The sequence below is a fragment of the Chanodichthys erythropterus genome, chromosome 23 (genome assembly GCF_024489055.1).
Source record: "Chanodichthys erythropterus isolate Z2021 chromosome 23, ASM2448905v1, whole genome shotgun sequence".
In the NCBI taxonomy this organism is placed as follows: domain Eukaryota; kingdom Metazoa; phylum Chordata; class Actinopteri; order Cypriniformes; family Xenocyprididae; genus Chanodichthys; species Chanodichthys erythropterus.
Genome location: NC_090243.1, coordinates 8613862 through 8631167, shown reverse-complemented (window position 1 = coordinate 8631167; position 17306 = coordinate 8613862). Strand labels below are relative to the sequence as shown.

Below are 17306 nucleotides of genomic sequence, written 5' to 3'. Positions count from 1 at the left end.
GTTTGTGTCTCATCTGTGTTAGTGTCAGAAAGGAATATCTTTTCATCAGTGCCATAATGCCTTCTGTTGGACTGTATCTGTGTTGTGTGTGAGTCTGCAGGCAAATGGAGGTAGACACAGAGCATCCCTGAAGGGTACGCAAATAGACTGCCTGTTAGCTGTTTGTGCTCCATTTTGATGGAGTCCTAAAATTAAAACTTCATTTTTCATCTCAGGATGCGAGAAGGCAGCAATGCAGTCAACCATGGATTTCCTTCCTCTCCATAAATGCTTCTCATCTACATTGTCTGCAGCATCACCCTCTTTACACTGTACAGAGTAAAATATTGAAAAGACTACTTTAGTTCTGCAGATGATTGGCTTTGTTTATTTGATAATAGGCTCATATTTGGTCACGTCATCAGCTAGTCAAGAGCCTTGTTCAGGATTTATCTGCTGTGTTGAACTTCATTCATTATTTGTCAGCTGTTGATTTAGTGCATTTAAATTGATCAGTGTTTTGATGGTGCCTGAGAGGCTCAATGTACAATTTTTGGGGAAATAAACCCATGAATGGCACACTAATAGTAGTCAATGAACAATAAACTGCATTAAAAGAATGTATTTTAACATACAAAATCTTACATGCTTCACCTTTAATGTCTGATTTCCCTACTGAAAATAATAATACACATATTTGAGGATTTTATATTTACTCTACTTAAATCAGCCTAAGCTGGTTTGAGCTGGTCCCAGACACAGCACTGTCAATTTGAGATGTCATTGGTCTCCATTTTTACTAGAAAATGCCATTTCTTGTAATGTGTGTCTGTGTGTGGGTGAGATTGTATGTGTGTGTGTGTGTGTGTGTGTTGGGACCAAAATGTCACTAGAATAATAATAAAACCTGAAATCTGCTGTATGCAAAACAGGTATTATTAAAGCATGTATAATAATGAAGAGATAAATATGCAAAAAGGTCTCTGTAAGAGTTTCAGTTCAGGCTGGAAAATTAACATGTTTGCCTTTAACCGCAGTGGATAGTGAAAGCCAAATTTTTACCTTGGACAAGGTAAATAATGGCTGTAAATGTGAAATCCCCAAATATGTTATACGTTTATGCACACATTCTGTTTTCCCATGTAGTTCTGTGACTGACTGAAATATGTATATCACCATTCTTTGTCAATATTGTTCTCCACAGCTATTGACCAATGATAGTATCTGTCAATCTCTGTGATACAGACACTTTTAAAGATACAAAGTGCACTATGGCAGGCTGATTTTAATTGCTTGTAAAGGGGCCAGACATTTCAGACTTGTCATTATTGCTTTAGCCTGATGCCTCCCCAGTGCGGCGAATGACAGATCTAGGTTATCTGTAGGTTTTCAGGTTCATGTATTTTCAGACTTCAACATTCGTTAAATACTTAAATTCTCCTTTAAATGTTTGAAGTTTTCCTTTCCATCTGTAAACTTGTGTCACATATCATACTGGTTGAGTGTTGCATACAGCCGAACGCAGTTTTTGTTATGAGCAATAAAAATATCTTAAAGGGTTAGTGAAATGAAAATTATGTCATTTATTACTCACCCTCATGTCTTTCCACACCCATAAGACCTTCGTTCTTCTTCGGAACACAAATTAAGATATTTTCGATGAAATCCAATGGCTCTGTGAGGCCTCTATTGCCAGCAAGTAAATTTACACTTTCAGTGCCCAGAAAGCTACTAAAGACATACTTAAAACAGTTCATGGGACTTCAGTGGTTCAACCTTAATGTTATGAAGCGATGAATATACTTTTTGTGCGCCAAAAAAACCCAAAATATTGACTTTTTAACAATATCTAGTGATGGACGATTTCAAAACACTGCTTTGAATCTTTTTTTTTTTCAAATTGGCGGTTCGGAGCACCAAAGTCCTGTGATTTCAGCAGTTTGGCAGTTTGACTTGCGATCTGAACCTCTGATTAGAAACAAAAGATTCAAAGCAGTGTTTTGAAATCGGCCATCACTAGATATTGTTGAAAAGTCATTATTTTGTTTTTGGTGAAGAAAAAGTATTCTCGTCACTTTATAATATTAAGATAGAACCACTGTAGTCACATGAACTTTTTTTTAAATATGATTTTAGTACCTTTCTGGACACTGAAAGTGTAAATTAACTTGCAGGCAATAGAGGCCTCACTGAACCATCGGTTTTCATCAGAAATATCTTAATTTGTGTTCCGAAGATGAATGAAGGTCTTACGGGTGACGAGATGAGGGTGAATAATAAATGATATTATTTACATTTTCGGGTGAACTAACCCTTTAATACTCGTTTAAACTGTAGTTGCGGTATCTTTTAAGTGCTCGTGGGCGTCTATTATTGTTGCCGTCTCCAGTAGTTTGTTGTTGTATTGTTTTGTCCATTTCTTTTTCAACTTTGAAACAACGAACTGAAGCAGTGTACACAGTACTCCTTAAATGCTTTCAAAACAAAACTAAGATTAGCTAGTTATGTCATCATTTCAACACTGTACACTTATGAGACTATGGGAGCGCAATCTTAGGCATCTAACCCCTTCTGTGCAAAGCAGGATGCTTGAGGCAGATTTTCCTATGGAAAAGAATTGCCCCCTCAATTGAACTGGCAGCAGAAGGCAATTAAAGTGTCTGCATTACAGGCCTCACTCTAATCAAGCATTCTGGAACAAGTCCATTGAATCTAATTCCCACAAAGACATGAATGAGAGGGTTTGTATCTTATTCAAGACTTCAGATTGAGTTATCCAAGATGCCCAGCATTGGCATGCAGAAAGTCATTGGGCTTTGGCTGAGTAAAAAGATACATTTTTTTCTTGTTAGGACCCATCAGGGATGGATGTTAATGTTTACACTATGGATATTGTGGTAATGAGGTTAATATTGCAGTTAGTTCAGTCTGGTGTATGTGTAACGTATGGATGTGCAGTCTTGTGGTAATTGTTATTGATTTAGCTGTGCCATTTTACTGCAGTTGATACGATTATATTTAGCCAGCGTTAATTGTGTCTCATCTTTTATTCTGACTACAGCTGTTTTATTAGATTTGGTAGGGTAATGTATGTTTTATTGAAGGACAACTTTGCTTGGAGGCCTGTGTAGCAGATAGTTATCTGACAACTGCTAAATCTGTGATGTAACTAGGGTTTTCGAAATGGACCAGCTGTAAAGAAGGCTGTAGAAGGTGTACCGATCCATCTAAGTGAATTAGACTCCTGTAATTCTATGTGGTGCCTTGATGGACCATAGCCTGCTGTGATCTGAACACACACACAAACACACTCACTGCGGTCAGTCAAGAGGATCAAGGCACCACAGAGTTTTAGTGCATCATGCCCTGACTGCTTTTATGGAGTCAAGTATTTACATGGAGAGAATGGCACAGAAATAAAATTAAATTTGTGATATGGCCTAGTGCGGGTTATTAAACAGTAAAAGACTGGCTTATTTAAATGACTGTAATGTGAAAATAAATCAATTGAAGGGTTAGTTTACCCAAAAATGAAAATTCTGTCAATAATTACCCTCATGTCCTTCCAAACCGACATTTATTCATCTTCAGAACACAAATTAAGATATTTTTAATGAAATCTAAGAGCTTTCTGACCCTCCATTGACAGCCTATGCAACTACCACTTTTAAGCCCCAGAAACATAGTAAAGACATCATTAAAGTAATTCACTCGCTTCACTTCATAAAATTCAATTTTATGAAGTGAAGCGAGTGCTTTGTGCAAAAAAACAAACAAAATAATAATTTACAAAATAATAATCTCCAACACGCGTTCACCATAGATAGTGGTGCCACAGAAACGCATAATTCCCAGTCTAAGGGCGTGAACAGCTCCGAATACAACGTCACATGTTGTCATTTCAAGATTATTATAAATATGAGGTAGCGTGAATGCAGCAATTAGTATTTTGAAGGTTGAGCACGCAAGCTCATTGGCTACTGATACAGAAGGAACCAATCAGCTGTGCCCTATAGATAACGATCTGACTACGAGCAGGTTGAATTAAAGGACCTATTAGCCAGCGCCATCTGGAGTTTCATGACAGAACTTTGTATTTAAACAGTAGGTAGGACATTTTGACATGGAAAATAACCATAACCCTACTGTTAAAACAATGTAAATATAAGTAAGCACAGTACTAATTTAGCTAACAAACTCTGCTTTAACACTTGGATATGTGCCTAATATTAGCGCAAATTTATAGGGTAACATTAGCAATAGAGCAAACAGCCATGTAAAGTGGCTAACGTTAGGCTACTACTTATATGTTTTAAATGATATGTCATGTGTGAGGTCACGTCACGATTTTTGTGGTCAGTCTTCACCCTCTCGAAATGTTCCCACTAGGGCTGCACGATTAATCGCATGCAAATGGAGCGGCATTTAATAGACAGAGCCGTAGTTCACTGACAAGCCACGCAATATCGCGTTCATTATCGAAGGCAATTCATCTGCGATATGAACGCGATGTTGCGTGACTTGTCAGTGATCTACGTCTCTGTCTATTAAATGCCGCTCCATTTTAAAGCAGGTGATGGCGATTTAGCGGTAATCAGGGAACCGGCTTTATTGACGAAATGCGCGTGACAATCGCATGCGATTAATCATGTAGCCCTAGTTCCCACACTTTGAATTTTCTGCCTGATATGTTACTGCATGGACCAGCTGTGTTAATGATCTTTTACCTCGTGACTACTCCAATTCCTATTTTTTCTGTAACTAACCGACTGATTAAAATTTAGTCAACTACAACAAACGTTTAGTCGACTATTAGGGGACAACCCTAATTATAATTGCTAATTTAATAGTAAAAATAATTATGAGAAGAAGAAATGCTGAATTATTCAAATGTATATATGCTGTTGTGAATATGCTGTTCTTTAAGCAGCTAAGCATCAGAAATGGAGGTGTTCGGTTTTATTATATTGCAGTTAAAATCTGTTTCATTCTGCACAGATGACATTTAGCAAATCTATGTCCCATCATGCACCTCCATTGCCTCGTTTTGACACTTGCATGCATCCCAGCATGCATTTGTCTCTGGCCATGTGCTCGTCTGCACTTGCCAACAGGTTGCAATTAAAAGCCTTGTCACAGGTCTGCAGACTCCTCAATCACGCTGGTGGTTTTGGCTGCCTTGTTCGGTGGCGTCTGGCTCCGGCGCATCCATCTGAACAGAAGGTGTGTGACAGCATCTCGAGCTGAAATCTGCTAGGCCACGGAGTTCGTTGTGTGTTAAAGCCTCTTGGAAATGAAACCGCAAGCCATAAGGAGTGGAAATGATTTGTTGGTGTGATGAAGTGTGTTTGAGAGACAGGCTATTTCAAATATTGGCCTGCTGTAAAATAATCAGCATTACATAACAGTTGACTCTGGCCTTGCGTTTGATTGGCTGAGCAACGCTCCAAGAGTGTGTAACGATTTTCTGAAAAGGAATGATCTAAATTGTGACACAGAGTTTATGCTTTGATGTCATTTTCTCTCAAACGTTGACAAAGCAACAGGACGAAAAAGAAACATTTCTATTGAATCACGCCAGAATTTCATTTCAGACGTATTCACATGGGTTCATTCGTTCCTTCCACACACGATTATATAAGTAGCTTTTGATTATTAGAACCATTTCCCATTCAAACAAGTCAACATTTTCATTATTCAGACTCCAGACTCATGCATTATTTAAAGTGAGAAAATCTGTATAAACAAGCTGCCGAAAAAATCATTTTGTCAGCTGAGAACTTTCTCTCACATCCTTTACTTTTGAGATGATTGGTCTCAAACGTAAGTTCAGAAGAGGTAATGTTTCCCCAAACGCACTAGCTTTAAACATCCTCATGGGGTTTGTGTAAGGGCCTTTCACTAAACCCCTCCGCAGAACTTGCCATCTTGCTATTTCTGAAGAAAAACCTTATATTTCTTTGAGGTTAATACAGCATACTACAAGCATAAAATGTCTTATTTCAAATAAGTGCTTTTCTTTTGAATTTTCTATTATATTACACAAAAATATGAAGCAGCACAACTGTTTTCAACTGTGATAATTATTAGAAATGTTTCTTGAGCAGCAAATCATCATATTAGAATGATTTCTGAAGGATCATGCGACACTAAAGACTGGAGTAATGATCATGAAAATTCAGCTTTTCCATCACTTTTTCATCCATTAAAAAACATTTAATAATTTAATAAGTGTTGATTTTATACTTGGAAAATATCAAAATTAACATATTTGATTCTGTACTGTGCATCGTGTTGTGATGCTTAAACTTTATGCATTTAAAACTATAGATTTTTTCGTTAGTGATTTATTTTTAATATATTTGACAAAATAGTACAGCTGTTTAATATCTGTCATTTATTAGTTACAACATTAGATACAACATTACAACATAAAAATAATTAGGGCTGCCCTCATCTAAAGATTTTTATGGTCGACTACTCATTTTAAGCGATTAGTCGACTAATTGCACGTTTATTAATAAACCATATGAGTCATAATTATAAGCCTTTAATGCCATAACAATGAGCCTTTAAATCAGCATTCAAGTGCACTCACAAATCTTGCACCGGCAGAAGTAATGAATATGAATGTGTTGGGGAAAAACAGCAAGAAGATTGCTTTAACGTTTTAATAATTAATTGATAAACTAGTGTTTACATAACCTGAGAATATTTGTTTTCCAATTGAATTGGTTCATTTAAAAGTAGATATTTCGCTGTCTGTGAGGCAAGGTTACATAGAGTTTCGGTTCTTTCTTTTTTTTTTCTTTTTGGCGCACAAGTTCACAGAGAGAGGACGGCAGAAAGCGCACCTTGTCTGTTTTCATTATTTTATAAAAGTAGGCCTACAACGTTTTGTTATTTTGAGTTTCCAGAAATAAAAGTAGACTCTTTACAGATTCAAAAGATGTATTACTCTTATCTGTATGACCAAAAATGACGGATTGTTTTAAGTGTAAGTGATCGCACCGGCGCCTCCATGTTAGCTGTCATGCAGTAAGCGCACTACTATTCAGCTTTCACACTCCACACAAACACTTGAATAGCTCACATTTTCTAGGTTTTTTGTCCCTGCGACTAAGCGACTGATAAAATTTTGGTCAACTATGCCTCTTCTCGTCGACTAATGGTTAATCGACTATCAGGGGGCAGCCTTAAAAATAATTATTGTATTTTAGTACAGTATCACATGGTTAGAAGAAGATATTCAAGAACAATTAACGAAACCGTTCATTTCATCTGTTTTTTTTTTGTTTGTTTGTTTGTTTTTTTAAAGGAATGGCTGTGCTGTTCTCTGCTTTTTGTCAATCATTTGCACACTGGTCTTTTTATTTTCTTTCTTTTTTCTATCCGAAGTTACAGCAGCAACATTGAAAGCGGTCTCCGTGTTTAGTGCGAAAGCTCACGCAATTGCCTCCAGCTCGCCGTGCAGTACAGTCGTGCCATGTACCAGCTGCTTTGACATGATTATCAGGTTTACTGACTCGTAACGTGTGCAATGGTTCAGGACCTCCTGAGTGTCCGAACTCTTATAGTGTACGCCTGCCTTTATTCTGTTATACAAAGAGAAAAACAAAAAAACTGCTCTCAATTCCTTTGATTCACTCCATGTTATCTTTTATTCACCCACTCCTAGATTCACTATACACATGAAATAGCTCTTCTGAGCTGCCTCTGTGTATCTTTGTGTATTTTAAACCATCAAGAAGTGTTTTCATGCGTACTCTAATGGAATTCTCCTTCTACGTCGTCTTCTGTGACCATGCAGGTTCTTCTGCTTTCAGAATTGACCCGAACGTCTTCCTTGCTGTTTGTAGTTTATACAGCAGCTCTGTACCCTTGGTCCTTGAACAAGGGCACATGCTGTAAATATCTATCTTCAATTCAATGTCACCCCAATCACTTCCACTTTTTTAGAGACTCAAGTATTCCCAATACCTGCTGTTTAATGCAGCTCTAGGATAGACTAAATAAATAAATGGCCATGATTGTCTGACAATGGGGGGACAGCGGTGGGCAGCAGAAGAGTTTTCCATAGGGGGTAGGACGTTTTGCTGGTAAACACACAGAGTTTTTTTCCATGGTGCCTTGTGCAGTGATCTACTGCTGATAAATTGACTTTTTTCGATGCAGGAAACCCTCCAACAGTTTGTCAGGCTGCCGCAGCAGAGGATCATGGGTCACAGCATGCTATGCCTGAAGGCTTCTATACAGTAGATGGGCAGTCAACCGGAACAGAGCTGATTTTAGCCAACTCCATCCCTATTCTTTCCCTTTCTCTCTCTTTTACCATCTTCTGGCCCAGTCAGGCACCAGCAGCATCGATCACGGGCCAGGAAATCCAATATTCTGCACCAGTCTCATTCCCACAATGTGCCTGTGCAATGTCATTTGTATTCTTTCTCAGTAAATAGGAAATCTTTATAATAATGATGGTCTAAAGGGTGGGAAGCATTATCCTGGTTAACCTTTGATCCTAGATCTGGGAGAGTGGGAAAACAAATCTGCATTCGTGTGAAGTGGCACCCTCATTCAGTTTTCTGTCAGCTATGTTGTGTTGTTATGAGATGAGTTGTTGGGGGCTGCGCAATTATTCTCTTACATCTCAAATCTACTGTATCAGGCGGATAGAAAAAAAACATCAAAGCCTGAAACACAAACTTTATTATCATACAGTAAAATGAGCTTAGAAAATGAAGGTAAAAATGTCTTGTCTGAACTTAATATGTGATGTTGACATGACTTAAAATCTGACTTTATTGTTAATATTACCTCTTTGTAAATGTAAGATTCTTTGCGAATTTATTTGCTTGTTTTAATATGGTTAGTTTTCTATGAGAAAATGTCATGATGATTAAAGTTCAAGTCTATTAATCACATGGATATCATCACATTAATAAACTTAAAAAAACTTAAAATGTCAAACACAGACCTCAAAATATCTAAAATATCATTTTAATATAGGAACAGACTCCTCTTTATGTGAACATCATGAACAACAATGGAAATAAAACTAGCAAATGGTCAGTCATATAAATTAATCTTGCCCCAGTGCATGCTGGGAAGAGAGTAAATGGGACTAAACCAACAAGCCTATTTGAAGTAAACAAATGAATAAATAAATAAACATTAATCCAACTTAGCAACTTGTTTTTTCAACTTAAAATGAATACTTTTATTTAGAAAGGATGCAATTTTTTTTAGCAGGATTTACTTTGGTATTTTGTACAGTATTCATTCATGCTAATGTTCAGGGGCATAGAAATGTGAAGTGTAATGACAGTTTTTTTCTGACCTTTGTCTAATTGACAGTTTTAATCTTCATATTTCTTGCCTACAATGCGGAAAAAAACTATTTTAAGTCACAGAATAAGGCAGAAAATATATTGTACAGTTTCTATACTGTTATAAAAGTACGGAAGAGGATTAGGGCCAATCAATAATAAAAAAATAAAACCATCTTGAGATTAAAGTTGTTAAATTTCGAGAAAAAAGTTGAGATAAAATGTTGAGAATAAAGTCATTAAATTACGAATTTTTTCTCATAATTTAACGACTTTTTTCTCGTAATTTAATGACTTTATTCTCAACATTTTATCTCGAAATTTGTTCTCGTAATTTAATGACTTTTTTCTCGTAATTTAACAAGTTTATTCTCAACATTTTATCTCGACTTTTTTCTTGAAATTTAACGAGTTTTTTCTCGTAATTTAACAAGTTTATTCTCAACATTTTATCTCAACCTTTTTTTTATATTTAACGAGTTTTTTCTCGTAATTTAACGAGTTTATTCTCAACATTTTATTTTGACTTTTTTTCTCGAAATTTAACAAGTTTTTTCTCAAAATGTAACAACTTTAATCTCGAGATGGTTTTATTTTTTTATTATTGCTTGGCCCTAATCCTCTTCCGTATAAAAGATGTTGATTAGCGCTGCATTATTCATATACTTTATTGTTATGAAAATACATGGCTTGAGATGGCTTGAAAAACACATAAACCATCGTGTGTTGATTGTCTTGGCGTTTCATCAGTCAAAACATTTCTGCTATTTATTCGGTTACAGCGATAGCTGGATGCCTTTTGTCCAGTTAAGGGATTTCCTGGAACGTCATAAGTTATTACTTCTATGAGTCAGTTTCGGACTTTCTGCGCAAGAGCGCCCTCCGGCTTTTAGTATGAATGAAACATACATTACATGAGAGTGTTTAGTGCTCTATAAGGTTCACATTGCTTCATTATGCATAGGAATAAAAACGTCATGTCATGCATAGAATATCTTGTCTCTTTGAATTTTAATGTAGATTTATTTACATTGGCACAAGAAAACCTTTATGTGAACACACTTACCCGGAAAAAGGTGTGGGGGACGAATTTACATTTTATTAAAAGTGCACGTCCCCCACATATTCTACGCCCATGCTAACGTGTGAAATATGATTGGTGAGAGAGACTTTAATTCCAACTGTGTTCTTTTTCTACTTTTTCTACAGTTCAGCCGATGAGCAGTTTCGCTGGAATACCCAAGGTAAATGTCTTTTTTTATGATTTTCAAAATTTTGCTGAAAGGCTTTTTTTTGTTGTTTTTTGGAGAATGCATTCATAAACCGAATTAGTTTTGCTGCAGCATACAGAATCATTGCAACATTTTTATGAATTTCATTTTAAAAAAACTATTGTAAAGTGTGTTACATATTATTGGTCTAGATAGAAGATTTCTATATATACAGATATAAAATATATATAAATTCATTTTTGACCATTTTCATTATCGTTTTTTTATAAGTTTGATTTGTTGATTTGTGCTTTCTGTAAACATCTTTAACCCAACACATTTCCCGTCTGCGTCATTCTCTTATGAATCCCAGATCAGTATCCTGCTCTCTGGCCGAAAGGTTGCTGCTCTAGTTGAGAGGTTAATCTTTTGTCTTTGAAGGCTTGTGTAACCCTTTATCCCTTGGCAAATTACACCACACTGGCCCTGGAAGAGTTGACAGTCACTTCTGACAGAACAAGCAGCAGGCTGGTTAACAGGGTCATCCAAACAGCCAATTAAATTCAATCTTAGCCTGTTTAGATGCTTAGTGAGCAGGTGAATGGAAAAGGTCAGGAGGTCAGAGCCCAAGTATGACGAATGAGGCTTCAGGGAGTGTCTGTGTTGTATGCGTGATTAACCTCCCTGTTTTTTCCCAGATGGACAGAAAGACATTGAGGATGAACTAAACACAGGTCTGGAACTGGTGGATTCATGTATCCGCTCCCTACAGGAGTCTGGGATCTTGGATCATCAGGAATACACCACAGCTGATAGTGAGTTGTCATCCTTTTTTCTTTTTCTTTTTTTTCCATAAGGATTGCCTGAGAATGCTTTATGTCATGGAACGTCAACTGGCGGCCCGCCAGAGATTTCCACACATTCAGACACATTCAGAATTAATAAACTTTTAGTAAAGTACAGTCAGAACAGCGCGATCGGGAAGCGGCCCACCTCACGCGGGCAGGGCTTATGCTCCGAGAACGGAGGCACACACACAGGTCTGTTAAATTAAGCAATACTTTTAAGGTAGTCTAATATTTTTCTGACTAACAAATTGGCACAGTAGATTTAAATAAAGAAAAACGAAATTTAAATAAAGAAAAAACGAAATTTAAATAAAGAAAAACGAAATTTAAATAAAGAAAAATGAAATTTAAATAAAGAAAAACAAAATTAAGTTAAATTAAAAACGAGATTAATCTAGATTGATAATAACGGGTAAAAATGCTAATACAGTTTGTTTCTATTATTCTATTTTCCACAATGTCAAAGCAACAAAACACAAGCTCAGACATGCACTTCGGTCCATACAAACTCCGCTGTTCTGCGCTCTAGCCAGAGAACACTCCCGTTGCTGGAACACGCGTCGGTTCTATTTCTAGCGTGCACGCGTTTTCCGCATGGCTCGAGCCTGTTAAATATGGGAGCCGAAATAAAAACAGACACGCCACGCAGCTGAGACGCTCACTCAACCAGTGTGTCGCCGGCCTTATTCAAGGGGGAATGAGAATCGTTTCGCGGGGGATCCCAGGTTTGCAAACCCCCCCCCCCAAAAAATGAATATTCGAATGTCAAATTTTCAAATCGAATACCAACCCACCGATCGAATATTTGAATATTCAGGTCCGTTCCATATTTATTTAATTTTAAATCTAACAAAAAAAAAAAAAAGCCTTCTGAAAAGTAGCTTGTGCCATAGCCTGCCTTCAGTCAAGAATGACGATAAACGCGTTGCTCTCATTGAACATCTTTTATTGTTTCATGTGCTCATTTTTTCACAAATGTCAAAATTTTCCTTGCCTGGGATTAGCGCACAATTGCGTGACAGTGATGGACAGCTTGACAGCCTCACAAATATGAAGCCTAAAATATCGCTATCGCCCCCTGGTGGCTTGCTGCAGTACAGGTAATATGTAAAAAATAACATAAATTTGGAATTAGAATTAGTATATCAAATAATAACATATTAGGATACAATTCGAATTTTATTTTATATTACGAGTATCTGGCCCTTACAGTGTCTGCAGAGAAAAATTCTGGCCCTTGGACAAATATAGTTGATGACCCCTGCTTTATGTTGTCCATTAAAGAAGCACAACCCTAATCCTACCAATTAGTGAAGAGATTTTGACCATTGATTTCAGTCATAGAACTTGACAACCTGGCTGAGAGTCACACTATTGATGTCTGCACTCGTTTGAAAGGAGCACATTTACTGTCAAACATTTTGCAGGTTAACATATAGGGGAGGTTGGATTTTTGTTTAAGAGGGCATTTCTATTTAGTGGATAGATTCCTGAACAATTAATGTCACTAACTGCATCTATAATATTGGCAGTGATATGGCAACTGGTGCATTAAGTAATCTAGTGCTAGTTATTGCAATAATATGAAAGTATTTCCAGCCTTTTGGCAAAGAAAAACAAAATCACAGAGAGTGTTGACTCTCTACACAATTGCAGAACATTTCTAATCTCAAAAATAGCACAGTTCTAATTATGTTTGGAAAAACATCTTCATTCTTGCTCTTACATCAAATATTAGTTGATTTCGAATACACTGTCAGTGCCATGCAGTTGTTGAAAACAGTGGTTGAATTAAAGCCTAAACAGAGGGTTGAAAGTAATACAAGGTTTTTTCTCTCTTTTGACATAATAAAGGCTTTGAACAATTTCGTTTGCTTCAGTTCAGTCAGGACCACTTAAGTCAAAAATTACAAGAGACAAAATTTAGTCAATTTTTTATTGGCATATTTTGCTAAAGTTACAATTTGGCGGTATGGCTCTGTTCTTAATTCCCCGTCCTTTCATGAGCTCCATGAAAGCCAAGACCGGGAACAGCAGCAGCTTCTGGGGACAACCTCCCATTTTTTTTAACTGGGAGAGCAGCAGAAAATCCCCCTTTTGAGAACAGAGCATGCCTCCGTGACAACAGAATGACACCGATTAAGTTATACACAAGTTTAAGGAGGAGCTGGGGAGGAGGTGGGCTGCAAGCAGCGTGCAGTGGAAGCAGCCAAGCAGGCAGAGAGACGGAAGCTGCGTTTAAGTAATGCGCCTTATTTTAGAGTTGCCAATGGAGTCCATAGAAATTGGATCAGCTGATATGGGTGGGGTTGGAATTTGAGAATCAGCTGATAGCGGAGCTTGACTACGAGGCCTGCCTGAACTAACGCTGACGCTTAATTAAAACTATGTGTGGCTTTTAAATGCTTGAAAATTGTAGAAGTAATAATATTTTTCTGCAAAAGTGCATTTTGGAAGATTTCCACACTTTTAATGAGCAAGCTAATGATGCAAAACAGTATAAAATTAAATATTAATAATGCTTTTAATGTGCAGCAAACAAAAAAAAAAAAATTGTTTATCTCTTTGACACATTGAAATCAAGAAACACCCTTTCACAACTGTAACTGTAAAAGGCAACCATTTGTCTCACTTTGTATCTGCATTTTGAAGGTAACTGAGAACATCTGTCAGAATTAATGTTATGTGCATCACTTTCATTATGTCACTTCTGATAATTAAACTACTTGTTTTACTGTAAATTGCACCTAAAGTGTTTTTTTTTTTTTTTTTTTAGGGATGGTAATAACTTATATTTTTGTCATTTTTGTGAAACTACAGTACATACTGTATTGCTACATGCCATGTTAAATGAAGACAGCAGAAAGTTGTGTGCCAGAACATATGGGCAGAAGTCTATATATATATATATATATATATATATATATATATATATATATATATATATATATATATATTTAGAGTTCTTTCTGTTTAGAGTTATATATATATTTAGATATATATTTAGAGTTCTGTCTGAAAAAATCTCTATTATATGCAAATAAAATCTCTTACAGAAATAATTCACTTAGAAATGAAAAGTCTGTCAATCATTTACTCATCGTCTTGTTGCTCCAAACCTGTATGACTTTCTTTCAACTGCGCAACAAATAATATATATTACAATGAAAATCCAGTGTTGTTTGACTCCCAGTATTGTTCTAAACATCTTCTTTTGCAGAGGAAAAAAATGTAAAGTGTCACAAATGGGTTGCAGTAATGATCACATGATGAGGAAAATAGAACAGAAAAAGTCTTTAGTAATAAAATCCAAACTCCGAACACTCAAGAAAACACAGGGAGAAATACAAAAATAACAACCATGTAAAACATTGATGACACTGAACAATAAACAGAGGAAACACTGCAGCTAAATTCGGTTGTCAGTTCACCTTTTAATGTTTAATCGCGTTCTGTACACACACACCGCATTCTACAACTGAATTAACTCCTGAAAAATACAGGTGGCGACAACCGCATTTACTGAAATTCTATGCAGTGTGTACAGAACCACGCTGTCAATCATCCCATTTTCGAGAGTGAGTTGTGTTCTGTACACACATGAAATGATAATTTATGGGATTCACTCCCGCATTAAAATGCGGTTGTCACTCCTGAAACTTACAGCGTTTACGTGGCCACAGAGCAATCAACGGAACTAAGAACAGGTGTAAAACTAATGAGTAACTATGGAAACTAACTAGAAAACAGAACTCAATTAAACCAGACAAGAGAGCAGAATGAAAACGAAACCAAAACAGAACAAGACTGTTACAGAGAGTGAGTAAATGATGAAAGAAGTTTCATGTTTTGGCAAATCATCTGCATGTTCAGCTTTCCCTGACAGTAGAATGTAGTACATATTAGGTTTTTAGTGAAAACGCCACTCCGAAATTCAAATGCATTTCGTCCCCAGGTGTACGCTGACAAAAAAGTATAGGATTCAAATTTAAACAATTTTCACTGAGAAATTGCCATTAAATTTCACAAATATTTACAAAGTACACATAAAAGAAGAAGACTGAAATAGTATTTTCCAATAAATCATAGCCTACTTCAATAATCTTTGTTTTTTACAATGTCCACTTGAAACACTTCATCTCCGTCTACTCCAGGGACGCTATAGCTGACCATGATGTACAATACGTGTGCAAGATTCACTAGAATTCATACATCTCTGAACTTCAGCACATTTTTTCTATGATGAAGTGTAACTTTACCACTCATTCCCTCATTTCTCTTTTTTTTTCTTTGGCAGAGATTAAGAACACAAAGGCTTTAAGCGTCTGTTTTATCAAGGCTATATTACTCCACTGAAAACTGTCTTAATCTCCTTCCAGAAAGTTGCATGTCATTGATCTTTTTCGGAGTTCAAAGTGCCTTTTAAATAAGTTATTGACTTTGCGTATTCTGTTAAGGTTGGTGACGAGAAAAAATGCCACAGGTTTATGTTTTTGCAATCCAATTCTGGCTTTAAAGTCAAAATAATCAAAACAGATAACGCCTCCGCTGAATACACATCTCAACCACAACATTTTCCAGGCTTTAGGCGTAGAACACCACAGCCAAACATAAAAGGCCATGAATTATGTATTGAAACTAAGTATATTTACTATAACGGCCTGAAATTACAGTGAGCTCTAACGTTTCGCTAAGGACAGAGTGGCTTTCAATAATTTATCTGATAGCAGGGTGAGTCGAGATAAAGTAGCTGGAGCACTGTGGAGGTGTCTAATGTGGACACGCTTTTACGCATTATCTGACAGCCAACAAACATTGGCCTCCGTGCTCCAAAGACTTTATTCTTTAAATGGAGCTTGTCCCTAACTCGTTCAGAATGTATTACAGGAATAAGAAAATGTCTCGGAGGCATCAGTCTCATTGCCTGCTATGTGTAGTATTGGACTAGGTTTCATCTCATTATATTATATAGCCATGTTGCCCTCTTTCTTGTACTAAATCAAAGAAGCATGATGATTCTGCTCTTACAAGCCGTGTAAAAGAGATAGATTCTTCATGAAATGTTTCATGCTAGGGAGATAGAAAGTAGAGGTGCTACTTGTGGTGATATTTTATACATCAGTCCAACAGTCCGTGCACTTCCATGATGGGATTATATGTTTCTAGTACAAGATTATTCCATCCAGTGGTTAACATAACAGCCTGGAATTACGTGAAATGTTGTCAAGCGCATTCTTAATACCATGGCAGGTGAAACGACTGTAATTTATCCGAATTTTCTTCTGCTGTCTATGGGGTCTGTTTATTCTTTTAGTAATATTCAGGGAGCTATCGGTTGAGGTTCTTCTCACTTAGCTAACCATCTTACAGACAATTTAAACAAAGTTTTTATGATGTGCTTGTGAAATATGACACGGTAGGCTACTTATATTTTGATGATGTAATTTGTAATTTTGCTTTTGTGTTTACTGAAATATTGTTGGTAAATGCTGTTAAAGTCTTCCTGTGCTGAAAATCAAGTTTTTAATGTTTTTTATATGTCTATATGGTGTTTTGATATGGTTTAAGACAAATCTTGTGCAAATTTATAAGTCAACACCATTGCTGAGTATTTTCCATAGACTGTAAAAAAAAATATGGATGTAGTGTCCGTGACGTCATCCATAGAGTTCTGAACAGCATTTTTGAAGCGAAAATGAGGCCGCTGCCATCTTAGCAGCGCGTCACCGCACGTCACTCCCGGATACCTGAAAATGGGCAAAGAGGCGGGACGTTGTAGTAGCCCATGTGACTGGTTGCTGAAACCACGCCCGCCTAGCTCAACGTGACCATGTTAGCAGGAGCTATCCATCTTACTATCTAAAATATTAATAAAGATAACAAGCTACATCATTAGAAAATTTTAAAGGTTTACTGTCAATCTATGGTGTTTTTATTTATTT

The 17306-nt window shown here is 36.6% G+C and overlaps 1 protein-coding gene across 3 annotated transcripts in view; it reads left to right on the top strand.

Annotated features, from left to right (window-relative positions):
- The window catches only part of ctnnd2a (catenin (cadherin-associated protein), delta 2a), a 374070-nt gene that overhangs the window by 138308 nt on the left and 218456 nt on the right, over positions 1-17306 (top strand). For 2 of the 3 annotated variants that reach the window (XM_067377392.1, XM_067377391.1), the window contains exons 4-5: positions 10515-10549; positions 11215-11331. In XM_067377392.1, the coding sequence (XP_067233493.1) occupies positions 10515-10549; positions 11215-11331 (152 nt within the window). Of the gene's footprint in view, positions 1-10514; positions 10550-11214; positions 11332-17306 lie in introns of those variants that run through there. The other variant, XM_067377393.1, reaches the window with a different exon arrangement.